The sequence below is a fragment of the Anguilla rostrata genome, chromosome 13 (genome assembly GCF_018555375.3).
Source record: "Anguilla rostrata isolate EN2019 chromosome 13, ASM1855537v3, whole genome shotgun sequence".
Lineage (NCBI taxonomy): Eukaryota > Metazoa > Chordata > Actinopteri > Anguilliformes > Anguillidae > Anguilla > Anguilla rostrata.
In genome coordinates, this window is record NC_057945.1 from 3,503,796 (window position 1) to 3,530,049 (window position 26,254).

At 50.9% G+C, this 26,254-nt stretch overlaps 1 protein-coding gene across 1 annotated transcript in view; it reads right to left on the reverse strand.

The window, feature by feature from the left end:
* Positions 1–3,270: 3,270 nt before the first annotated feature.
* LOC135238294 (R3H domain-containing protein 2) overlaps positions 3,271–26,254 on the reverse strand; it is an 88,089-nt gene continuing 65,105 nt past the window's right edge. Inside the window, exons 13-25 of the mRNA XM_064306075.1 lie at positions 24,827–25,059; positions 22,437–22,621; positions 19,358–19,447; positions 17,522–17,921; positions 14,773–14,865; positions 12,862–13,019; positions 11,958–12,112; positions 11,754–11,854; positions 9,663–9,832; positions 9,190–9,334; positions 7,596–7,690; positions 6,917–7,001; positions 3,271–3,638 (exon numbers count right to left, since the gene is read on the reverse strand). Of these exons, the coding sequence (XP_064162145.1) occupies positions 3,298–3,638; positions 6,917–7,001; positions 7,596–7,690; positions 9,190–9,334; positions 9,663–9,832; positions 11,754–11,854; positions 11,958–12,112; positions 12,862–13,019; positions 14,773–14,865; positions 17,522–17,921; positions 19,358–19,447; positions 22,437–22,621; positions 24,827–25,059 (2,251 nt within the window). The 3' untranslated portion in view covers positions 3,271–3,297. The remainder of the gene's footprint in view (positions 3,639–6,916; positions 7,002–7,595; positions 7,691–9,189; positions 9,335–9,662; positions 9,833–11,753; positions 11,855–11,957; positions 12,113–12,861; positions 13,020–14,772; positions 14,866–17,521; positions 17,922–19,357; positions 19,448–22,436; positions 22,622–24,826; positions 25,060–26,254) is intronic.

The following is a 26,254-nucleotide window of genomic DNA, read 5'->3' on the forward strand; positions in this document are numbered from 1 at the left end:
CGGGAAGAATTATCTTACATCAACCTAGTCATGCTCACTCCAGCGTTGGGTTATGAACAACCAGGTCATGCCACTTTAGCGTTGGGTTATGAACAACCTGGTCATGCTCACTTTAGCGTTGGGTTATGAACAACCTGGTCATGCTCACTTTAGCGTTGGGTTATGAGCAGCCTGATCAGGCTCATAGTGCTGTAAGGTTATGAGCAGCCTGGTCAGGCTCATAGTGCTGTAAGGTTATGAGCAGCCTGGTCAGGCTCATAGTGCTGTAAGGTTATGAGCAGTCTGGTCAGGTTTATAGTGCTGTAAGTTTATGAGCAGCCTGGTCAGGCTCATAGTGCTGTAAGGTTATGAGCAGCCTGGTCAGGCTCATAGTACAGTAAGGTTATGAGCAGCCTGGTCAGGCTCGTAGTGCTGAAAGATTATGAGCAGGCTGGTCAGGCTCATAGTGCTGTAAGGTTATGGGCAGCCTGGTCAGGCTCATAGTGCTGTAAGGTTATGAGCAGCCCGGTCAGGCTCATAGTGCTGAACGATTATGAGCAGCCTGGTCAGTCTCATAGTGCTGTAAGGTTATGAGCAGGCTGGTCAGGCTCATAGTGCTGTAAGGTTATGAGCAGCCTGGTCAGGCTCATAGTGCTGTAAGGTTATGAGCAGCCTGGTCAGGCTCATAGTGCTGTAAGGTTATGAGCAGCCTGGTCAGGCTCATAGTGCTGTGAGGTTATGAGCAGCCTGGTCAGGCTCATAGTGCTGTAAGCTTATGAGCAGCCCGGTCAGGCTCATAGTGCTGAAAGATTATGAGCAGGCTGGTCAGGCTCACAGTGCTGTAAGGTTATGAGCAGCCTGGTCAGACTCATAGTGCTGTAAGGTTATGAGCGGCCTGGTCAGGCTCATAGTGCTGTAAGATAATGAGCAGGCTGGTCAGGCCATTAACAGCACCCCTTTAAGAGCATGGACCTGACAGTGGAGGCCAAGCGCAATTTAAAATCCAGATTAGGGTTGTGTCGGTTTCCGGTTTTGCCGGTCGGGTCCGGTCCGGTGCACGAGCTTAAACCGGTTTGATTTTATGCGAACCGACTGAACCGGCATTTGTCATTATGAGACGTTCTGGCAAATTAAAAAGTAGCCTACACCAGCAACCTGTGCCGACGGCGCTAAATCAAACTTGTATTGCATTAGTAATAAGCAATATGATAATGTGATTAACATAATATTATGTTTGTTTAAAAATGGAGCCACCAGTGTCTGACAGCAAAAAAAAAAAAAAGAAGATTGACAGGCCGTGCGAATTTATTGCCGAGGCCAGCAACAAGGAGATCAAATTTCAGTATTCTCATTATGTTCCGCTCGGCAGCAAGAGTCACATGCGACACCGAGTGGCAAAATCTGGTATTACCGGTCCGGTCCGGTCTTTGGTTTAATATCAAACCGGTTTGAAAATTTTGGCCCAACCCTAATCCAGATCCAAGTTCATCTTCCCAGTGCATTTTCCAAGAAGACGTGGATGTCTCCCCGCTCAGATTCTTTCGACCAATCAGAGACGGCCACATGGCCAAGACGCACACACCGAGACACCAGAAATGCAGACGACGCAGGTTTTTCTCCTCTTTTATATTTTTAAAAACAAACAAAAAAATAACAGATTAAATAAAATTTACAGTAGACATATGCAATCATTGTGCACTTTTTAAATACTTCTGATACGTTCTGCACAGCTGTCAACGAAAAACGCAAACACAGTTAGGGGAGGGAGAGGGGCGGGGTCAAAGGGGAGAGGGGGCGGGGTCAGGACTGAAAACCAGGGAGCAAAGGGGGGAAAAATCACTGAATATATAGATTTCTTTAAATCCTTACATCACTTATATAAATATATTGAACTAAAAAAAAAAAAAAACCAGAAAAAAATCTTGTGGAAAACAAAAAAAAAAAAACAGCGCAATACAGAAACCACAACAGCAGTATAAGGCTAACAGAAAGCAGAGAGAGTGAGAGAGAAGGACAGAGAGGGAGAAGGATAAGGACAGAAGGAGGAAAGGGAGAGAGAGGGAGAGAGAGAAATAGGGGGAGGGAGGGAGAGAGAGAGAGAGAAAAAGAGAGGGGGAGACACTGTGCGTATGAGACTATAAAAGTAAGTGAGAGACCGTGGGAGTGTCAGACAGAAGAGAGGCGGTGTGATGGAAGGGTGGACAGAGGAGGAGAGGGAGAAGCGGGGAGGATAGAGAGCGGAGTGAGCGGAGGGGGAGAGAGGGAGAAAGAATGAGGGAGGGGCAGAGAGATGGGAAGACAGAGCGGAGGGAGAATGTGAAAGAGACAGAGAGAGAGGGTGGGCATTGGAGCAGACTGGCTGAAGTTGACTGTCCCGAGTCCGTGTGTGTGCATGTGTGTGTGTGCGTGCATGCGTGTGTGTGTGTGTGTGTGTGTGCGCGCGCTACGCGACCCTGTCCGCTTGTCTTTGTGTGTGTGCGTAAGGAGTCGGCGTGGGCACACGTTTCCGACGGCAACACATCGATCATGTCCCTGTGTGCTCTTCTGGTAAAAACCAAAACAAAAAAACCACAAAAAAGGCTAATTAATCAAAAACAAAAAACCATTTCATGTTTGAAAAACCCCCTCCCCCCCACCCCACACAAATCTGGGACCATCTCCTCCGTACTTCTCGTCTTCTTTACCTCTCCCCTCCCTTCTTCCCCTGTTCTGTTCCTATGCTCTCTCTATCTCGCCCCCCTCCCTCACTGAGAGCTGGCTCTCTTCCCCGCTCCCTCTTTCCCCCTCTCCCTCTCTCCCCCCTCTCTCTCTCTCCTCACTGGGAGCTGGCTCTCTTCCCCCCTCTCTCTCACCCCCTTCCCTCTCTACCCTCTCCCTCTCTCCTCATTGAGAGCTGGCTCTCTTCCCCCTCCCTCTCTTCACCTCTCCCTCTCTCCTCCCTCTCTCCCTCCCTCTCTCCCCCTCCCTCCCCTCCCTCCTCACTGGGACTGGCTCTCTACCCTCCTCCCCTCCTCCCCTCTCCCCCCCTCTCCCCCTCACTGGGAGCTCTCCCTCCCCCCCCCTCCCCCCTCCCCCTGGGACTGGCTCTCTTCCCCCCTCCCCCCCCGGATGCCTCTTCCCCCCCCTCCCCCTCACTGGGACTGGCTCTCTTCCCCCCCCTCCCCCCTCACTGGGAGCTGGCTCTCTTCCCCCCCCCCTCCCCCCCTCACTGGGACTGGCTCTCTTCCCCCTCCCCCTCACTGGGACTGGCCTCCCTCCCCTCACTTCTCTCCCCCTCCCCCTCACTGGGAGCTGGCTCTCCTCCCCTCCCCTCCCCCCTCACTGGGAGCTGGCTCTCTCCAGGATTCGCAGGTCATAGTTCTTTTTGGCGGCGCGCAGTTTGAAGAGGCCGCCGCCGCTGTTGTTGAGTTTGAAGGAAGCGCTCTGAGCGGCCATGGTGCTGGGGAACACGGCCACCACCGTGTACAGGTGGGCGGGGTCGGAGGCCTCGCTCCGCCCCCCCCGCCCGCCCCCGCAGGCCGCCGAGCCCCGCCCGCCCTGGCTGTCCTTCAGCCACTGGATCTTGGCGCCGCACAGCGAGAGCTGGTTGAAGAGCTTCTCGGCCTCCGGGCGCGAGATCCCCTCCGGCAGGTCTGTCACCTCCAGCACTCGGCTCACCACTGCCAGGGAGACAGGCCAAACAAGACACTGAGGCTGGAGAGAATGTGTGTGTGAGTGTGTGTGTGTGTGTGAGTGTGTGTGTGTGTGTGAGTGTGAGTGAGTGAGCGTTAGTGTCTGTGTGTGCGTGTGAGTGTGTGTGTGTGAGTGAGTGAGTGAGCGTTAGTGTCTGTGTGTGTGTGTGTGTGTGAGTGAGTGAGTGAGCGTTAGTGTCTGTGTGTGCGTGTGTGTGTGTGTGTGTGTGTGTGTGTGTGTGTGAGTGAGTGTATGTGAATGGTGAGGATGCATTATGATAGGCTTATCAGTGTTCATGATGCTTCATGCAGGAGTTAGGTGTTGGTGTTGCTGGTTGTGTGGTGTCTGTCGTCTGGTTGTGTGTGTGTGTGTGTGTGTGTGAGTGTTAGTGTCTCTGTGTGTGTGTGTGTGAGTGAGTGTTAGTGTCTGTGTGTGTGTGCGTGTGCGAGTGTGTGTGTGTGTGTGTGTTAGCGTCTGTGTGTGCGCGAGAGTGTGTGTGAGTGTGTGTGTGTGTGAGTGAGTGTTAGTGTCTGTGTGTGTGTCTGTGTGTGTTGTGTGTGTGGTGAGTAGTTTTGTGTCTGTGGTGTGTGTGTTGAGTGTGTTGGAGTGGTGCAGTGTTAGTGTCTGTGTGTGTGTGTGTGAGATTGTTTGAGTGTGAGACTATAAGTGAGTGTGTATGTCTGTGTGTGTGTGTGTCAGACTAAGGTCCATTGTGTATTTGAAACACTCTTTAGATTTTTCATAAATTTTGATAAAAGACAGATAAAAATTGCAGTTAATCCAGAAATCTGGAGGACTTTTGCTTGTATATAAAGGTTAAAGGGTAAAGTATTTCAGATAAATGTGTGAGTATGTGGGAGCATGAGTTAGTATGTGGGAACGTGTGAGTACATGTGGGAGTGTGTGTGAGTATGTGGAAATAGGTGTGAGTATGTAGGAATATGTGTGAGTACATGCGAGTATGGAGTGTGTGTGAGTATGTGGGATTGTGTGTGAGTATGTTGGAATATGTGTGAGTATATGATCGTATGTGTATGTGATCGTATGTGTAAGTATGTGTGAGTATGTGTGGATGTGTGTATGTGGGGGTGTGTGTGAGTACATGCGAGTATGGAGTATGTGTGAGTACATGTGTGAGTGTGTGTGAGTATGTGGGAACATGTGAGTATGAGGGAGAATGAGTGAGTATGTGTGAATATGTCTGAGTATGTGTGAGTATGTGAGAACATGTGTGAGTATGTGGGAGAATATGAGATGTGTGAATGTGGTGAGTGATGATTATGTGGAGTGTGTGGAGTGTGTGGAAATTGTGTGATATGAGGGAGTATGTGTGTGTGTATATGTGTGAGTATTGGGGATAGTGTGGTATGTGTGATATTGGTGAATCAGTGTGAGATGTGGGAGTATGTGGGAACGTGTGGGAGTGTGTGAGCATGAGGGAGTATGTGTGAGTATGTAGGAGTATGTGTGAGTATGAGGGAGTATGTGGGAGTATGTGGGAGTTTGTGTGAGTATCTGGGAATCAGTGTGAGTATGTGTGAGTATGTGGGAACGTGTGTGAGTGTGTGAGCATGAGGGAGTATGTGTGAGTATGTAGGAGTATGTGTGAGTATGTGTGAGTATGAGGGAGTATGTGGGAGTTTGTGTGAGTATGTGGGAGTATGAGGGAAAATGAGTGAGTATGTGTGAGTATGTAGGAGTATGTGTGAGTATGAGGGAGTATGTGGGAGTTTGAGCAAGTATGTGTGAGTATGTGTGAGTATGTTGGAACGTGTGAGTATGTGTGAATATGTGTAAGTATGTGTGAGTACGAGGGAGTATGTGGGAACATGTGTGAGTATGTGGGAGTATGTGTGAGTGTGTGCGATTAGGTGTGAGTATGTGGGAGTAGGTGTGAGTATGTAGGAGTATGAGGCAGTATGTGGAGTTTGTGTGAGTATGAGGGAGAATGAGTATGTGTGAGTATGTAGGAGTATGTGTGAGTATGAGGGAGTATGTGGGAGTATGTGGGAGTTTGAGCGAGTATGTGTGAGTATGTGGGAACATGTGTGAGTATGTGGGAGTATGTGGGAGTATGTGTGAGTATGTGTATGTGTATGTGAGTATGAGGGAGTATGTGTGAGTTTGTGTGAGTATGTGGGAGTATGAGGGAGTATGAGGGAGAATGAGTGAGTATGTGTGAGTATGTAGGAGTATGTGTGAGTATGAGGGAGTATGTGGGAGTATGTGGGAGTTGAGGTGTGGAGTATGTGGACATGGTGGTATGTGGAGTATGTGTGAATACGTGTGAGTATGTGTGAGTGTGTGTGAGTATGTGTGAGTAGTGGATGTGTGGAGTGTGTGTAAGTATGTGTGAGTGTGTGGGAGTGTGTGTGAGTATGAGGGAGTATGTGCGAATATGTGTGAGTTTGTGTGAGTATGTGTGAGTATCTGGGAACATGTGGGAACTTGTGTGAGTATGAGGGAGTATGTGTGAATATGTGTGAGTTTGTGTGAGTATGTGTGAGTATCTGGGAATCAGTGTGAGTATGTGTGAGTATGTGGGAACATGTGTGAGTGTGTGAGCATGAGGGAGTATGTGTGCGTATGTAGGAGTATGTGTGAGTATGAAGATTGAGTTGTGAGTATGTGGGAGATGAGGGAATCGTATGTGTGAGTATTGAGGAGTTGTGTGGTATGGGGAGTTTGTGGAGTATGTGGGAAGCGTGAGTATGTGTGAGTATGTAGAAGTATGTAGGAGTATGTGTGAGTATGAGGGAGTATGTGGGAGTTTGAGCGAGTATGTGTGAGTATGTCGGAACGTGTGAATATGTAAGTATGTGTGAGTATGAGGGAGTATGTGTGAGTATGTGGGAACATGTGTGAGTATGTGGGAGTATATGTGAATACGTGTGAGTATGTGTGAGTGTGTGCGATATGTGTGAGTATGTGGGAGTATGTGTAAGTATGTGTGAGTGTGTGTGATTATGTGTGAGTATGTGGGAGTAGGTGTGAATATGTGGGAGTATGTGGGAGTATGTATGAGTATGTGCAAATATGTGTGATTATGTGGGAATGTGTGAAAGTATGTTGGAGTATGTGTGAGTATGTGGGAATGTGTGTGAGTATGTATATGTGGGAATCTGTGTGAACATGCGGGTGTCAGTGGGAATGCTTGGGAACAGTTGGGATATGTGGGATTCGGTTGGGATCATGTAAACTGGTGGGAATCGGTGTGAACATGTGAGAGCAGGTGAGCTTAGGCAGGTCTGAGGCAGGGTCTCACCCATGTCAGTGGTGCCCAGGTCTGTAGAAGCGGACTTCAGCGTCTGCCTCTTCCCCCGAGCCCCTGGTTTCATTCCTCCTTGGCTCTGGAACAGAACACCAGTATAACGCCGCTTACCATTACAGTCAAACACTCAGCATTGCCCACTGAAGAGTACACTGCAGCACAAAGCCCGAAACAGAAGGTTCTGTTAGGTCATGTGGGCTGAGGGGACATAAGCTGGCAATGGGGAGTGTATTGCTAGCAACAGGGAGACACTGGTGTGCTGATGAGATCAGGGGGAGAACGGAGACACAGACTGCCAGGGTAACAGCAAGCTTCATAGGAATCAAGGATAACACATTAAGTGACCAAGCAGAGGACCCAGAGACGCCCCTAGGGCAGAGGGAACGGCGCCTCAGCAGGAGCGGAACAGCGCCCCCTCATGGTAGTGGGGGGTACAGCGTCCCCTCAGAGCAGCAGGGGGAACAGCACCCCCTCAGGGCAGTAGGGGGAACAGCACCCCCTCAGGGCAGAGAGTGGAACAGCGCCCCCTCATGGTAGTGGGGGGTACAGCGCCCCCTCATGGTAGTGGGGGGTACAGCGGCCCCTCAGGGCAGCAGGGGGAACAGCACCCCCTCAGGGCAGCAGGGGGTACAGGGCGGTAGGAGGAAGTGACACTGCGCTGCGAGGCACTCACCTGGTGGGAGCTGTAGGAGGACTGGCTGTGCATGAGGGGAGGAGGACAGAGGCTGTATTGGAGGGGCTGTCCCAGCAGAGAGTAGCGCCCGTCCCCTGTGGAGAAGACACCGTACAGCCGAGTGTGCACTGCACTTCCATAAAAAGGGGAACACTGTCTGCTGTGGGTGCATCAGTGCCATAACAGAGTAACGGTCTGTGCTGTAAGAGCGTAATAGGTGGATCTGAGCTGCAACAGCGATGAGTGAACGTAAGGTTGTGATCGTAGTGTAACAGTGTAATGGTGTGTGTGTGTGGATCAGTAGTGTAATGGTGTGTGTGTGTGGATCAGTAGTGTAACAGTGTAATGGTGTGTGTGTGTGGATCTGTAGTGTTACAGCGCAATGGTGTGGGTGTGGATCTGTAGTGTAACAGTGTAATGGTGTGTGAGTGTGTGTGGATCTGTAGTGTAATGGTGTGTGCGTGGATCTGTAGTGTAACAGTGTAATGGTGTGAGCGTGGATCTGTAGTGTAACAGTGTGATAGTGTCGTGTTGTGTGTGTGTGTGGGTCTGTAGTGTAACAGTGTAATGGTGTGTGTGTGGTCTGTAGTGTAACAGTGTAATGGTGTGTGTGTGGTCTGTAGTGTAACAGTGTAATGTGTGGATCGTGTACGTGATGGTGTGTGTGTGTCTGTGTGTCATGTAAGGTTTTGGACGTATAACAGTGTAATTGTGTGTGTGTGTTGAGTGCCAGTGTATGTGTGGTGAGTAACAGTGTAATGGTGTGTTGTGGATCTGAGTGTACGTGTAATATGTGGTGGTTGTAGACAGTGGATGGTGTGTGTGTGGATCTGTAGTGTAACAGTGTAATGGTGTGTGTGTGGATCTGTAGTGTAACAGTGTAATGGTGTGTGTGTGTGTGGATCTGTAGTGTAACAGTGTAATGGTGTGTGTGTGGATCTGTAGTGTAACAGTGTAATGGTGTGTGTGTGTGGATCTGTAGTGTAACAGTGTAATGGTGTGTGTGTGTGGATCTGTAGTGTAACAGTGTAACGGTGTGTGTGGTCTGTGTAGTGTAATGTGTGTGGGGGATCTGTAGTGTAACAGTATGGTGGTAGCTATTACAGTGTATGTGTGGTGTGGATCAGTAGTGTAACAGTGTAATGGTGTGTGTATGTGGATCTGTAGTGTAACAGTGTGTAATGTGGTGTGTATGTGTGGTGGATCTTTGTACAGTGTAATGGTGTGGCGTGGTCTGTAGGTACAGTGTAGTGTGAGTGGACGTAGTGTAAGTGTAATGGTGTGAGTGTGGATCTGTAGTGTAACAGTGTAATGGTGTGTGTGTGGATCTGTAGTGTAACAGTGTAATGGTGTGTGTGTGGATCTGTAGTGTAACAGTGTAATGGTGTGTGTGTGGGTCTGTAGTGTAACAGTGTAATGGTGTGAGCGTGGATCAGTAGTGTAACAGTGTAATGGTGTGTGTGTGTGGGTCGTAGTGTAACAGTGTAATGTGTGACGTGTCTGTGTGTGTGTATGTGTGAGTGTGGACTAGTGTAACAGGATGTGTGAGCGTGGATCAGTAGGGTAACAGTGTAAGGCGGGGGGGGGGCAGTACCTTGTGCAGGTCCGCCGGGCCGGGGGAACTGTGAGATGAGGGGCAGGGGGCCCAGGCCGGGGCAGATGCTGTTGAGGCTGCCGGAGGGGGAGGGGGTGGGGGACTGCGTGGGCGAGGCCAGGGGGCTGCCCAGCTGGTTACTGGCCTGAAACGAAAGAGGGCGGATTCAAAACACAGACATGCAGCTCAATCAGCCAATCCGGAGCTAACTAGCAACACTACCTGCAACAACCCAGCTAACAGCACTACGGCTGCTGTTCTGTGTGTACATGTGAGTCCCAAAGCCTGGAATCTGTTAATGCACAATTTTGATGCCAGTCTGTACAGGGGGGGTCTGGCCGGGGGGGGGGGCGGGGGCTACATGTGGGTGCACAATTTCTCAGCTGTGTGTGTGCGCTGGTTGGGTTTGTTGTGTGTGGTGAGGGTGTGGTGTGTGTGTGAGAGGTGCGGTGTGTGTGTGTGTGAGTGTGTACCTGAGGGTTGGAGTCAGGCTTGTACAGCTCCCCAGGCTTGCTGGCTCTCTGCTCCAGGCTGTAGTATTTGCAGGGGTTCCACTGCACCATGGTGGGGTTCTGGGTCGGCTGGGGCCCATTGGGAACGCTCAGCTGCATTACCATCACCCCAGGGCCAGGGGGCGCCACACCTGACACAACACAACCACACACAGGACGACTCAGTCAAAGATGGAAGAGCCAATCAGAGATAAGCCACTTTTCCACCGCATGGTACCGGCTCAACTCGACTTGAATCTACTCTACTCGCTTTTGGTACCAGGCACTTTGTTTTCCACTGCAGATAGTAGCAGTCAATGTAGCTGGTCGTCATAGCGACGCCGCATGAAACGCGTTGCTCTGACTAATCAGTGGTCTGCAGTGTTTTCACGTCACCTTTTGGTATAGCTTCAGCTCGCTTGGAACCTGGACGGAGGTGATACCAAAAAAAGTACCAGGTACCAGGTACTATCCACAACTTTTGCCCGATGGAAAACCAAAAAAGTCGAGTAGAGTCGAATCGAGTTGAGCCGGCACCATGCGGTGGAAAAGCGACTATAGAGGGCGATTAGGTGGCCAGAAGGAAAGAGCCCGCTGGTTGTGGGGATTTGGCCGAGACACCAGGGTTAAGCTGCTCTTCTGAAAAGTGCTATGGGATCGTTACTGAGCACAGTGAGTTAGGACCTTGAGTTCCTTCTACAGCACAGTGTCCCCATCACTATTTTGGGGCACTGGAACTCTGTTTGGTCCAGAGGAAAGAGCACCCCCCCTACTGGCCAACCAACACCTCTTTCAGCAGGAAACTAGTTTATCCAGGAGGTCCTTCCAACCAAGTACTAACCACACCCATACCTGCTTAGCCTCAGCAGTTAGCTTCAACAGTTTAACATGAGAAGGGCACAGGGTGGTGTGGTGGCTTAGCTTCAGAATTTTAACATGAGAAGGGTACAGGGTGGTGTGGTTGCTTAGCTTCAGCAGTTAGCCATGAGAAGGGTACAGGGTGATATGGCTGCTTAGCTTCAGAAGTTAGCCATGAGAAGGGTACAGGGTGGTATGGCTGCTTATCTTCAGCAGTTTGAGAAGGGTACAGGGTGGTATGGCTGCTTAGCTTCAGCAGTTAGCCATGAGAAGGGTACAGGGTGGTATGGCCGCTTGGCTCTATACCCTAACTTAATTTGTGTCCTTAACACTACAGTCTGAAAATGACTGTGTAAAGACATGCGTTTTCAAGTGAACCTAGACGAAAATGAAAACAGACCAATTGATTTGAAGCTTTGTGATCAATGGACTGAAGGCTTAACTGAAAGGTGTAGACTTACGTACTGATAGATGTAAGTCTACACCCTGCAGAAACTGATAGACCGACTGTTATGCATACGTTTTGTTTTGCTTTGTTTCGCTTTGTCTCCCCCCTGTGGTGGTTGTGTTTCAGGTTGCCCATTTGAGTTTAATTGGTGATTGGGTACACCTGCTGCCTAGAAGAAGACTCCAGCTCCTGAGCCACGCCCTCTCTCTCTCGATCGCTTGCCAACGGCTGGCTCTGGCACAAGCCGGGTTGGAGAAGCTGCATTGCCACATTCCTTACACTTTGAAAATGCTTTGATTTTGGTGCAGACTGGAAGCATTGTTTTATTTTTCGTTTCGTTATTGTAGTTAGTTATTTTTTCTAGATTTCCAGCGGTCAGGTGGAGAGGGCCCCCAGGTCCGACCTCCAACTGCTGGGGGGCCTGACCCTCTCTTTTTGTTAATTTTATGATTTTCCTTACCAGCTGTGTTCCATGTCTTTGATTAATTATTATTATTATTATTTTTTGTGTTGTTCGTTAATAAACACAAGCCTTGCTTGGCCGTGACTGACCTACACTCTGCTCTATTGCGAAGTTCTTTATTTTTAAATGCGGTACTCTTTTGCTGCTGCCCTTTTGGGTCGTACCACCGACAGATGTGCAGATAAATGGACAGACAGATGGACATAGGACACACAGACAGAACAATTGACAAATATACAGATCAATGCAGACAGACGGGCAGGCAGGCAGGTAGGCAGGTAGGCAGGCATGGGGGGGGGCTCACCTGAATATTGCTGCTGCATTTGCTGGGGGTTGCAGGGGGAGGGGGACTGGGTCATCTGGTACTGCTCAGAGCTGGGGGGCTGGAGGTATCCCACTGACGGGCTGAAACACATAAACCAGAGGAAAGCTGTGATAGCCGCTAAGCCTTAATGTGAGAGTGTGACTCAACAGACGGGGCTTGTGGGACATGGGGCGGGGTGCTGACCTTGTGCTGTTCTGCTGGGTGGGGGTGAGGACGCTGTAGTACACTGGCATGCCCCCCCCAGCCAGGCCCCCCTGCACAGACTGGCTGGCCGGGACCATCACGGGCTGTTGGAACTGCTGCTGGACTACCTGCTGAGTATCACTGGCCACCGGCACCTGGGGGAGGGGGGGGGCAGAGAGCAGAGAAGGAGGCGAAAGGGGAGACAGAGAAAAGCTGACTGAGCAGAATGTTCCGGAACATGTGTGTAAAGCAGCAGTTTCTCTCTTCCACCTGTTTCAGGGGTGGAGGAGAGAAACCGCCCTTTTCAGGGTGGGGAGGAAACCGGCCTGTTTCAGGGGTGGGGGAGAGAATCCGGCCTGTTTCAGGGGTGGGGGGGAGAAACCGGCCTGTTTCAGGGGTGGAGGAGAGAAACCGGCCTGTTTCAGGGGTGGAGGAGAGAAACCGGCCTGTTTGAGATGTGGGGGAGAGAAACCAAAACAAGAAACTTTGTGCTTGGGTGTGATACAGCCGAGAGGTCAGTAGTGCTGCTGGTTTTCCTCTCTACCTGACAGCTGGATCGGGAGATCGATGCCACTGATTGGCCAGAGATTTAACTCACCTGGTGTCCCAGGTATAAATCAGTCCTCATTAAAAGAGAAGAATGAGAACACAGAAGCCAGGGGTACTGAACTGAGTCCAGGACTACATGAGGCAGTTGGGGAGGAGGCCTCTGAGGTCAGGGCGGGAGACTGGCCTACTCAAGGTTAACAACGAGGAGCAGGTCGTTTCACCACTGAACTGCTTAATTAATGAGGTCACTTTTCTTTTTCACCTACTCCATTTTTTAAAGGTCATTTCTGTTATATATCACAGGGCTGAGCGCACAGACACGGCCGCGGTGCAGAGACAGGGGCGGGAGGCGGACCTGGTACGAGGGCATGGGCGGGTACTGGACCATGATGCTCTGCATCTGCCCTCCCATCCCTGTCCGCGGGGAGTTGAGGAGGCCCGGGTTCTGCGGCTGCTGAACTCCCATCATGCCCTGGTACGCTGGCTGCTGATTGGGCATCATCGTCTGAAGGCCTGCTGATCAGACACAAACAAACAAAAACACCATGAGCTAAACTGCCCATACGCTTGATAACACACTCTGTGACTACAAACTGCCATTTTCATCTTAGTGCTACTAGCCCCCTCAGTCTTTCGGTACGTCCTGTAGCGCTGTGCTAACTCAAAGCCTGTTTATTTCAGTGCTACGAGCCCCAGTCTGTTCGGTGCGTCCTGTAGCGCTGTGCTAACTCAAAGCCTGTTTATTTCAGTGCTACGAAGCCCAGTCTGTTCGGTACGTCCTGTAGCGCTGTGCTCACTCAAAGCCTGTTTATTTCAGTGCTACGAGCCCCAGTCTGTTCGGTACGTCCTGTAGCGCTGTGCTAACTCAAAGCCTGTTTATTTCAGTGCTACGAGGCCCAGTCTGTTCGGTACGTCCTGTAGCGCTGCGCTAACTCAAAGCCTGTTTATTTCAGTGCTACGAGCCCCAGTCTGTTCGGTACGTCCTGTAGCGCTGTGCTAACTCAAAGCCTGTTTATTTCAGTGCTACGAGCCCCAGTCTGTTCGGTACGTCCTGTAGCGCTGCGCTAACACCTCCTGCACTCAAAGCCAGTTTATTTCTGCTCTGTTCGGCGCCAGCTCTTCGCTCCCGCTGTGAGAACAGGAGGGACGCGCGGTCCTGCGCCAGAAAAAGCCGCGGCAAACAGCCCAGCCCGAACAGGAAGCGCACAAACGGAGCCGTGGGCGGCTCTCAGGGCTCCGCAACCGGGCTAAACCCCCCGGGCGGGGCGCGGGACCGACGCTGGAGACTGGAGCTGAGCGTGTGCGGGGTGAGAAGGGTTAAGGTCAGGCTAGTCTAGGCTGCCATGCAGAGCAGGGGAATATGTTAAAGCGAGCACAGGAAAAGGGACGTAAAAAAGGGACTATACAGGAAACTCAGTCAGGTCCTTTTTGATGCCGGAATTGTTGAGTTGGGTTGCAGAGGTCATCCTGAGAGTATCCTGCTTCCATACAGGAGAACTACTGGCATTAGCCCTGGTCCTGGAGAGTCACGGGGTCTGCTGGGGTCCCCAGCCCTGGTCCTAGAGAGCCACAGGGTCTGCTGGGGTCCCCAGCCCTGGTCCTGGAGAGCAGCAGGGTCTGCTGGGGTCCCCAGCCCTGGTCCTGGAGAGCTGCAGGGTCTGCTGGGGTCCCCAGCCCTGGTCCTAGAGCGCCACAGGTCTGCTGGGGTCCCCAGCCCTGGTCCTGGAGAGCCACAGGGTCTGCTGGGGTCCCCAGCCCTGGTCCTGGAGAGCCACAGGGTCTGCTGGGGTCCCCAGCCCTGGTCTGAGGCCACAGGGTCTGCTGGGGTCCCCAGCCCTGGTCCTGGAGAGCCACAGGGTCTGCTGGGGTCCCCAGCCCTGGTCCTGGAGAGCCACAGGGTCTGCTGGGGTCCCCAGCCCTGGTCCTAGAGAGCCACAGGGTCTGCTGGGGTCCCCAGCCCTGGTCCTAGAGAGACAAAGGGTCTGCTGGGGTCCCCAGCCCTGGTCCTGGACCCCTGGTCCTGGAGAGCCGCAGGGTCTGCTGGGGTCCCCAGCCCTGGTCCTGGAGAGCCGCAGGGTCTGCTGGGGTCCCCAGCCCTGGTCCTGGAGAGACACAGGGTCTGCTGGGGTCCCCAGCCCTGGTCCTGGAGAGCCACAGGGTCTGCTGGGGTCCCCAGCCCTGGTCCTGGAGAGACACAGGGTCTGCTGGGGTCCCCAGCCCTGGTCCTGGAGAGACACAGCTTGGCACAGGAAGACGGCGCACTCACCAGACGGCTGCGTGGGCTGGGTGAGAGGCTGGGTGAGGGGCTGGGCAGGGTGGTACTGGAGACAGGGGCGAATGCTGCTGGCTGGCAACATGCCTGGTGGACATGGGAGACACTGGTCTGAGTGGCAAGGGGGAAGGAGGTAGAGACAGCTGGAGCGAGGGGGGGGGGAGGGGGGAGGGGGAGAGGGGAGGGGGAGGGAGAGGGGAGGGAGAGGGAGGGAGGAGAGGGGGAAAGAGGGAAGGAGAGAGGAGGGAGAGAGGAGAGGGGAGGGAGGAGGGAGAGGAGAGAGAGGGGGGAGAGAGGGAGGGAGGAGAGGGGTAGAGAGGGAGGGAGAGGAGGGAGGGAGGGAGAGGAGAGGAGAGAGGAGGGAGAGGGGGGAGAGAGAGGAGGAGGCAGGGAGGGACGGGAGGAGAGAGAGAGAGAGGGGGAGAGAGAGAGGAGGGAGGCAGGGAGGGAGGGAGGGGGAGAGAGAGAGGAGGGGAGGAGGAGAGGGGTAAAGAGAGAGAGGGAGGGAGAGAGAGAATGGGAGGGAGGGAGAGGGGTAAAGAGAGAGGGAGGGAGGGAGAGGGGGTGACAGGGTGAAGGGGGGGGGGCAGAGAAAGGCAGGTTGTGAGCTGTATCTGATCAGAAACACACAGGGATCACATGTTCAGCCACAGGCAGGAACAGAGCCGAGCTGCACTGGGAGGCTGCCTCGTGCTGTGACATCACAAGCCTGCAGGCTGTACATTAATAAAGCAGATCTATGACATCACAGCCTCATGCTGTCACATCACAAGCCCTCAGGCCATCTCTTCATAAAGCTGATCTATGATATCACAGCCTAACGCAGTGACATCACAAGTCCTCAGGCCATCTCTTCATAAAACTGATCTATGACATCACAGCCTAATTCCGTGACATCACAAGCCCTCAAGCCATCTCTTCATAAAGCTGATCTATGACATCACAAGCTCTCAGACTGTCTCTTCATAAATCTGTTCTATTATCAGCTCTTCCCTGTCCACACCCTAACCTCTCCCATTATGAGCCAAGAAGGCCAAACTGATCCCAGATCAGTGCCTGTTCCCAGAGTCAGAGTAGAAGCCCTGCTCACCGATCAGGTTCCTCTAGCTGTCAGTGAAAAGAAAAAACTACTACTACAAAAAAATTCTTTATTAATACCAACTCTGAACATTTCCTACTCACACATTTATACAACAAACAGGGCTGTTCATATTGGCATCCTACATCATGTATTACAAAAATAAATAAAAAAAACTCACAAATTTTTGCTGATTAACCACAATCAATACTGATTAGGTTGACAATCATTTGTGTCAATATTGACAATTTACAATACACCTGGAGAAGTGCAAAGCATCCAGCTTGGTTCAGGCAAAGTTCTGCTAATGAGCAAGATTTAGCAAAGCTTCCCGTTTGAAGTGCGTTCCCTTGTTTGTACCGGTCTCTGAGCACACACAGCCAGGTGAGAGTACGTTGAGCGTACAGATCTGATCCCTGGGAGCGGTGCGTTCTGTAGCAGTGGAGACACACACCAGGGCAGTGCCAGCTTAGACGCCCGTCAGGTTCCTGGGGAGGGGGGCGCAGAGTTACGACCAGTCGGACATGCCGGTCACATCCCGAAGAAGAGGGCCGGGGTTCACGACTCTGAAATCGGCCGGTTTCTCCCAGGCTCAGAGCACGCCGGGCATGACCCCGGCAGACGCGGCTAAGGCAGCGTCTGTTCCGTTTTCAACGAGAGCACGATCAATTTTCAAAAAAATAAAAAAAACAAAAGCCGGTTTAAAAAAAAGTTTGAGAATGACTAATTCAAAAAAAAAAACTTTGAAAACCGACTTCGGCTCAGTCGTCCCGTTGGGGTGTTACGCAAGGCGAAACCCCCCCCGTGTGGGGAGCGTGATTCGTGACTCACACGAGCGCGAGTCTTAAAGCGACGGCCTCATTTAGATCGGCCTGGCGGGGGCGCGTCCCGCAAAACTCAGCCCAAATCAATAACGCCCCTCTCCCGTCAGAAACCGTGCGACCACCGTTCGGGGGAGACGGGCGATGAACAGGCCGCCTCTGTTCTGGACCCCCTCAGGCGACGGAACGATCCGAAAAACACCCCGGTGGGTCCTTCAGCTTTTACGAGGAAACCCGTTACTAACGAAAATGTACAACCCCAAGAAAAGGCTAGCCCTGTTCTGAGTGTAGCACAGTGGGTTAGGAACTGGGCTTCTAACCGAAAGGTCATAGGTTCGATTCCCGGGTAGGACACTGCCGTTGTACCCTTGAGCAAGGTACTTAACCGAAATTGCTTCAGTATATATCCAGCTGTATAAATGGATACAATGTAAAAATGCAATGTAAAAAAGAGTTGTGTATGTCGCTCTGGATAAGAGCGTCTGCTAAATGCCTGTAATGTAATGTAATATGTAATGAATACTGGCGATACGGAGGCTTCAGACAGCACGCCTGGCATACATTAAGCTTCATAATGTCCGGGTCAAAGACATCTTTATTTTCTTGATTTGGCTCTGAGCTCCACAGTTTTAGATATAGAATCATACAAGTGGAAAAATGTGAAAACTCTACACGCTACTGTACATTATGTCTGTAAGTGTAATACAATGCAACAGACCACACTGCATTACGTGCTAAGAACCATAAGCCAATAGTGACTTACACAGCATATGTTTATACATACTGTCCCATTTAACTGACACATTCAGATTAACTGCCTTGCATAAGCCCTGGTCTGGGTTTCAAACTGGCGACCTCTGAGCTATGCCACACCAAACTGCTGCCACAGGGCAGACGCCCAGACGGATGAGAGCGAAAGCTCCCATGATGCTCCGCTCCCATACCTGCTGCGGAGGAGGCGGCTGCATGTAGCCCTGGGGAGGGGGCGGGGCCTGCAGGACGGGCTGAGAGGGGGGCGGCGGAGGGGGCGGGGGGTGCTGGTGGGGGTGTCCCGAGCTGGGCTGGTAGCCGGAGGGAGGAGGCAGCGGCTGGCCCCCGGGGGCCATGATGTACCCCGTCTGGGGCGGCGGGTGCTGGGGCAGCACGGTGGGGGGCGGCTGGTACATGGAGGGGGGCTCCGGGGCCTCGCTGGAGCCCTGGCGGCTCAGGGTCATCTGGCCGAACTGAGGGGCCAACTCCTCCGTCTGGGACAGACAGACAGAGAGAGTGAGAGACAGACACACAGAGTGTGAGAGAGAGACAGAGGAACAGACAGACATACAAACAGAGAGAGAGACAGATATTTTCAGGATGTCAGCATGTCTGCTTGCTTTTCTAACACACCTCCTTGTGTTCACTGTGAAAGATGTTGGATAGCACAGTGGTGTTCACTGTGAAAGATGTTGGACAGCACAGTGGTGTTCGCTGTGAAAGATGTTGGATAGCACAGTGGTGTTCACTGTGAAAGAAGGTGGATAGCACAGTGGTGTGTTCTCTGTGAAAGATGTTGGGCAGCACAGTGGTGTTCGCTGTGAAAGATGTTGGACAGCACAGTGGCGTGTTCACTGTGAAAGATGTTGAATAGCACAGTGGTGTGTTCTCTGTGAAAGATGTTGAATAGCACAGTGGTGTGTTCTCTGTGAAAGATGTTGAATAGCACAGTGGTGTGTACTCTGTGAAAGATATTGAATAGCACAGTGGTGTGTTCGCAGTGAAAGATGTTGGACAGCACAGTGGTGTGTTCGCAGTGAAAGACGTTGGACCGCACAGTGGTGTGTTCTCTGTGAAAGATGTTGGACAGCACAGTGGTGTGTTCGCAGTGAAAGACGTTGGACCGCACAGTGGTGTGTTCTCTGTGAAAGATGTTAGACAGCACAGTGGTGTGTTCGCAGTGAAAGATGCTGGACAGCACAGTGGTGTGTTCTGAGTGAAAGATGTTGGACAGCACAGTGGTGTGTTCGCAGTGAAAGATGTTGGACAGCACAGTGGTGTGTTCACTGTGAAAGATGTTGGACAGCGCAGCAGTCCTCCACCCTGGACCTGGAGAGGCGCAGGGACGGACGGTTCCCTCAGTCTGAGTCATTAAAATAACGGTTCAGTGTTAATCTGCGTCACCTGGTCACAGATTTTAAGGTGAAAATAAAAACCTGCCACTCTTCAGGACCAGGGGTGAGATCATAGAGAAAACAGTGCAAGAGAGTGTAGTTTGGACAGCAGCGTGTAGTCACAGAGATAGATAGAGAGAAAGAAAGAGAGAAAGAGAAAGAGCGAGAGAGAGAAGGAGAGAGAGAGATGGAAAGGGGGGGCAGAAAGTCAATAAAAACAGAGGCACAGCCACTCCACACATGCAGGAGCATACACACACACTCACACACTCACACACTCACACACTCACACACTCACACACACACACACTCACACACACACACACACACACTCACACACTCACACACTCACACACTCACACTCACACTCACACACTCACACACACTCACACACACTCACACACACTCACACACACTCACACACACACGCTCACAGGGGGGAGAGAAAAGGGGAGAGATGTGTGAGAGAAAGAAAGAAAGAAAGAAGAAAGGGAGAGAGAGAAAGACAGAAGAAAAGGAGAGAGAAGGAAGGGTACCATGTTGTACTGCTGGGGAGGAGAGACGGGCAGGAGGACCTGGGGGCAGGAAGGGCTGGAGTAGGACACAGGCTGCGGAGAAGCCACGGGCTGGAGAGGAGGAGGAGTGGGAGGGAGGAGGAGAGGAGAGGAGAGGAGGAGGAAGGGAGGAGTGGGGGGGAGGAGGAAAGGAGGAGAGGAGGGGAGGAGGAGAGGAGGGGAGGAGGAAGGGAGGAGTGGAGGGAAGGAGGAGGAGGGGAGGAAAGCAGGAGTGGAGGACAGGAGAGGAGAAGATGTAGGGAGGAGAGGCAGGGTAAATAAAAGCGGGAAAAGGGAAGAGAAAAGCATAGTTTACTCCAAAGACGCCATCAGTCCCACTCTCTTAGGCTAATAAAGCAGCACGTAGACATCCACACGTATAAACACCAGGCAGACACTACGCTACAGCACACACAGCACATGCGCTATGCCCCTCCAGCAGAGATGGAGTCTTCATCTCACGGTCGTGATCTCAAGACCCCCCACGACAACATAAACGCAATCTTGATCACGGTCTTGGTTTAAACACTCAAAGTCTTTGTCTTGTTATGTGGTCTTGGGGTAAGACCGTGGTCCCAGGGCAAGACGTGGTCTTGGGGTAAGACCGTGGTCCCAGGGCAAGACCGTGGACTCGGGGTAAGACCGTGGTTAACTCTCTCCAGCCAGCTCCAGACAGTAATCTCTCCACTCCACCACCCTCATAACGTTTCTGCTGCAGAGAGCTCTCTGATTGAAGACCGTTGTGCATTGGGCCCGACTACCCCATGGCTGCCTAGTAACACAGCGATAGACAACCACTGTTCACCTAATAGCCCAGCAAACATAATTCAATCAATGTCTACTAAACCCAACATTTAGCCCAATACAATAAGGAATTACCCATGAACATCTGCATGACGGTGAAATTATCATAGCTAGACACCTAGCTAGATGATTGTTTTTCCCTACACCAACATCAAAGCTAAAGAGGTGAGCAATATTTGGAATGTCATTTGTCAATAAATTTCAATTGTTCTTGTTCTAATCATTCTTACTGATGGTGTGTTGGCTGTCTAAGTATAACATATCCAGTGCAAAGTATTACACCTGGCTTACTAGATCAACTTCTTTGATGCAAGCTAACTGTGAACATTACATTCACATCACATTGGATTTTGTTCTCAGTTAGGTACTGAAATTTCTGAGCCAGCAATATAGCTATTTGTCATCAAAAACTTTGAAAAGGACTGTCCAAACAAAGAATGGAGGGCAACTCGCAAAATCTGTAAGAAGTTTTTCAGGGAATTTCAAGGTTTAACTTCCTCTCTCCAAGGTATGTTGGCAAACTTTCGATGCTACCTGAACAGGATATTTGATGGTTATTGGGCTTGTTAACCAGCTATGTTTAGCCACTACATCTCATTATCCAACAGAATTGTGAGCTAGCTAAACTAGCTCAACTGAGCTAGTTTAGCGCTTGCTAACATTCAACTTGACCACTCCTTGTCAGTTTACTTGACAGACGGAGTCACTGCCTGACCTGCATAACATCACTCTGCTCCATTCGCTCAGCTTTCCCATAGTACACTAGCAAATTTCACTCAGACATCATCCTAAAGACAGCCGCCCCCCCCAAAGACAGAGACAGCCCACATCCGTGCACACTTAGCAGGGATGCAGCGCGACTCCTGGAGCTCTCAGACCCCGGATGCCTTCGGAGGGCCCGTAGACTTGGGCTGTACTGCTGAACATTCTCTCCTGCTATCAGCTGTCAAAAATAATAAAGGTGTCAAATTTACGCCCCCTCCTTCGAACGAGAGACTCGGCTTAAAGCCACTGCAGGACAGACGCGCTCGGGTGAAAACCTCAACAGGAGAGAGACAGACAGACCTACCTCTCAAAAAACCTCAGCATGACAAACAGACTTACGCAAATGCAAAGCAGCAGACAAACAGACTTACGCAAATGCAAAGCAGCAGACAAACAGACTTACGCAAACGCAAAGCAGCAAACAGACTTACGCAAACGCAAAGCAGCAGACAAACAGACTTACCAACGCAAAAGCAGCACAGACAGCAAAGCAGCAGACAAACAGACAGCAAACGCAAGCAGACAAACAGACTTACACAAACGCAAAGCAGCACAGACAGACAGACTAACACGCAAAGCAGCACAGACAGACTAACACGCAAAGCAGCACAGACAGACAGACTAACACGCAAAGCAGCACAGACAGACAGACTAACACGCAAAGCAGCACAGACAGACAGACTAACACGCAAAGCAGCACAGACAGACAGACTAACACGCAAAGCAGCACAGACAGACAGACATCGCAACGCAAAGCAGCAGACAAACAGACTCTGACGCAAAGCAGCACAGAGCAGACAGACTCAACACGCAAGCAGCAGAAGACAGACTAACACGCAAAGCAGCAGACAAACAGACTTACACAAACGCAAAGCAGCACAGACAGACAGACTAACACGCAAAGCAGCACAGACAGACTAACACGCAAAGCAGCACAGACAGACAGACTAACACGCAAAGCAGCACAGACAGACAGACTAACACGCAAAGCAGCACAGACAGACAGACATACGCAAACGCAAAGCAGCAGACAAACAGACTTACGCAAACGCAAAGCAGCACAGACAGACAGACTAACACGCAAAGCAGCACAGACAGACAGACTTACGCAAACGCAAAGCAGCAGACAAACAGACTTACGCAAACGCAAAGCAGCACAGACAGACAGACTAACACGCAAAGCAGCACAGACAGACAGACTAACACGCAAAGCAGCACAGACAGACAGACTTACGCAAACGCAAAGCAGCACAGACAGACAGAGAGACAGACTCAGGTAGACAGACAGACAAATTCAGATAGACAGGCAGAGATGCAGACAGACAGGCAGACTCAGGCAGACAGACCAACCAGCAGACAGACGCACACGTATGCTCTGTGACACAGACAGACAGGCAGAGAGACAGACTCAGATAGACAGACAGGCAGAGAGGCTCAGGCAGACAGGCAGAGACAGACTCAGGTAGACAAGCAGACAGACAGACAAACTTACCTGGCTCATCATGTGGTTTCCCATGGGGTGCTGAGGGGGGGTGGGCAGCAGGGCGGCCTGGGGTGGGGGCTGTGCCTGCTGCACCTGAGGCTGCTGGGGGGCGGAGGGGCAGGGGAGCAGGCTCCGGCCTGTCTGCAGCGGGGCAGGGGGCTGGGGGCACACGTCTGGGACGGACAGAGGAAGACCTGGGGGGTGGATGGCATGGCAGGAACATCGGTGTCAGAACAAAATCTGCTTTTATTTTTTTTTTAAAACACATCATGCGCCGGACAGAAGACCATGTAACTAGGGTGCTTGTTAAGTACAAATAAATTAAAGTCTGTTTCTTAAATTTATTCATCCCCCCCCCCCGATCAAAAACATGGTTTGGCTGCGATTTGACCGGGTGATGTTGGTGTGGTTTGATTCTGAGTGATGTAGGTGTGGTTTGGTTTTGAGTGATGTTGGCGTGGTTTGATTCTGAGTGATGTTGGTCTGGTTTGATTCTGAGTGATGTTGGTGTGGTTTGATTCTGAGTGATGTTGGTGTGGTTTGATTCTGAGTGATGATGGTGTGGTTTGATTCTGAGTGATGTCAGTGTGGTTTGATTCTGAGTGATGTCGGTGTGGTTTGATTCTGAGTGATGTTGGTGTGGTTTGATTCTGAGTGATGTTGGTGTGGTTTGATTCTGAGTGATGTTGGTGTGGTTTGATTCTGAGTGATGTTGGTGTGGTTTGATTCTGAGTGATGTTGGTGTGGTTTGATTCTGAGTGATGTTGGTGTGGTTTGATTCTGAGTGATGTCAGTGTGGTTTGATTCTGAGTGATGTTGGTGTGGTTTGATTCTGAGTGATGTTGGTGTGGTTTGATTCTGAGTGATGTTGGTGTGGTTTGATTCTGAGTGATGTTGGTGTGGTTTGATTCTGAGTGATGTTGGTGTGGTTTGATTCTGAGTGATGTTGGTGTGGTTTGATTCTGAGTGATGATGGTGTGGTTTGATTCTGAGTGATGTTGGTGTGGTTTGATTCTGAGTGATGTTGGTGTGGTTTGATTCCGAGTGATGTTGGTGTGGTTTGATTCTGAGTGATGTAGGTGTGGTTTGATTCCGAGTGATGCTGGTGTGGTTTGATTCTGAGTGATGATGGTGTGATTTGATTCTGAGAGATGTTGGTGTGGTTTGATTGAGTGATGTAGGTGTGGTTTGATTCTGAGTGATATTGGTGTGGTTTGATTCTGAGTGATGTCAGTGTGGTTTGATTTTGAGTGATGTTGGTGTGGTTTGATTCTGAGTGATGTTGATGTGGTTTGATTCTGAGTGATGTTTGTGTGGTTTGATCTGAGTGATGATGGTGTGATTTGATTCTGAGTGATCTTGGTGTGTTTTAATCCCGAGTGATGTAGGTGTGGTTTGATTCAGAGTGATGTTGGTGTGGTTTGATTCTGAGTGATGTTGGTGTGGTTTGATTTTGAGTGATGTTGGTGTGGTTTGATTCTGAGTGATGGTGTGGTTTGATTCTGAGTGATGTCGGTGTGGTTTGATTCTGAGTGATGTTGATTCTGAGTGATCATGGTGTGGTTTAATTCTGAGTGATGTTGGTGTGGTTTGATTTTGAGTGATGTCAGCGCGGTTTGATTCTGAGTGATGTTGATTCTGAGTGATCATGGTGTGGTTTAATTCTGAGTGATGTTGATGTGGTTTGATTCTGAGTGATGTTGGTGTGGTTTGGTTCTGAGCGATGTCAGCGTGGTTTGATTCCGAGTGATGTTGGTGTGGTTTGATTCTGAGTGATCTTGGTGTGTTTTAATTCTGAGTGATGTTGGTGTGGTTTGATTCTGAGTGATGTTGGTGTGGTTTGATTCTGAGTGATGTTGGTGTGGTTTGATTTTGAGCGATACTGGTGTGGTTTGGTTCTGAGTGATGTTGGTGTGGTTTGGTTCTGAGTGATGTCAGCGTGGTTTGATTCTGAGCGATGTTGGTGTGGTTTGATTTTGAGTGATGTTGGTGTGGTTTGATTCTGAGTGATGTTGGTGTGGTTTGATTCTGAGCGATATTGGTGTGGTTTGGTTCTGAGTGATGTTGGTGTGGTTTGATTCTGAGTGATGTCAGCGTGGTTTGATTCTGAGTGATGTTGGTGTGGTTTGATTCTGAGTGATGATGGTGTGGTTTGATTCTGAGTGATGATGGTGTGGTTTGGTTCTGAGTGATGTCAGCGTGGTTTGATTCTGAGTGATGTTGGTGTGGTTTGATTCTGAGTGATCCTGGTGTGGTCTGATTCTGAGTGATGTTGGTGTGGTTTGATTCTGAGTGATGTCCATGTGGTTCGATTCTGAGTGATGTCAGCATAGTTTGATTTTGAGCGATGTCAGCATAGTTAGATTTTGAGCGATGTCAGCGTGGTTCAGAGTTCTCACCAGAGCGCGAGCCTCGGGAGCTCCCCTGGGACCCCTTGCTGCCCAGGCTGTCCCCGCGGGTCAGGATGGAGATGCCCGAGAAGCTGCTGGCCTTGGTGACGGGCGGCCGCAGGGTGCGGTTGGAGCTGTCCGAGTCGGTGCTGCTCCAGGGACGCGGCTCCAGGCACTTCATCTCGCTGTCCGTGCTGCTCTGGCGACTGCTCGACGCCCGGCTGGAGCTCTCCCGGTTCCCCCTGTGCACGGGGGTGGAGGAGTGAGGGTGGAGAGAGGGGGAGGAGAGAGGAGGGAGGAGAGGGGGAGGAGAGAGGAGGGCAGAGGAGAAGGGGTGGAGAGAGAGTAGAGGAGAGGGGATGAAGGAGAGAGGGTGGAAAGAGGGTAGAGGAGAGAGGGGGGAGGAGAGTGGGTGGAGGAGAGGGGGTGGAGGAGGGAGGAAAGGAGGGAGGAAGGGGGTGGAGGAGAGGGGATGAAGGAGAGAGGGTGGAGAGAGGGTAGAGGAGAGAGGGGGGAGGAGAGTGGGTGGAGGAGAGGGGGTGGAGGAGTGAGGAAAGGAGGGAGGAGAGAGGGTGGAGGAGAGCGGACAGAGGAGAGAGGAGGGAAAGGGCAGCGGTTTAACTGGGGCCCGTGAAGGACACACAAAGAGGAGTACACCTCTCAAACACACCACTCTGAATGTGGGCTAATAAAAGAACGGTCCAGGCAACTCACACACTGCACAGATAGTAACTCGCACACTGTCCACAGGTGAAGAGAAACACACATGCATGAATAAAGAACGGCAGAAACGTGGGTCTCACGGTACCCAGAACAAACGAACAAAAAAACAAACAAACATACAAACGAACAAACAAACACAGCACTGACAGAGGAAGCACAAAAGCACAACCAGGCCCTGATCACAGACCAGCCACGACACACAACACACAACACTGTACAGAGGGGCTCTGTGCAGGTACACAAACATACAATCACACAGACACACACACACACACACTCACACTCACACTCACACAAACATACACACAGAAACCCACACACACACAAACATGCCACCACCCCCTAACAGGTGCAAACAGACACACGCATCCCTTCACCCCTCCCACAAACAACGCACACACACGTGACACACAAAAGTGACACACAATATCAAGCACACAGTGTCACCACGGTCACGTCTATGCACTGTTCTATAGCTTTGTAGTATACACACTCAGTCTGCCTCGTGTAGTGCTGTCAGGTAAGGGCAGCTGCCAAGAAAACCAATAATTATAAAAATTACTATCATAAAACTTAAACAGATGCAAATTCTGCCAATGCCCTCCCTTCCTGCGTTCTGAGACACAGGTAAATCCCCAATTCGCTTTATTTGACGGGGAAGGAAATGCACGTTAACCGAAACAAATCGACGTTCGTCGACCGGAAAGCAGCCGT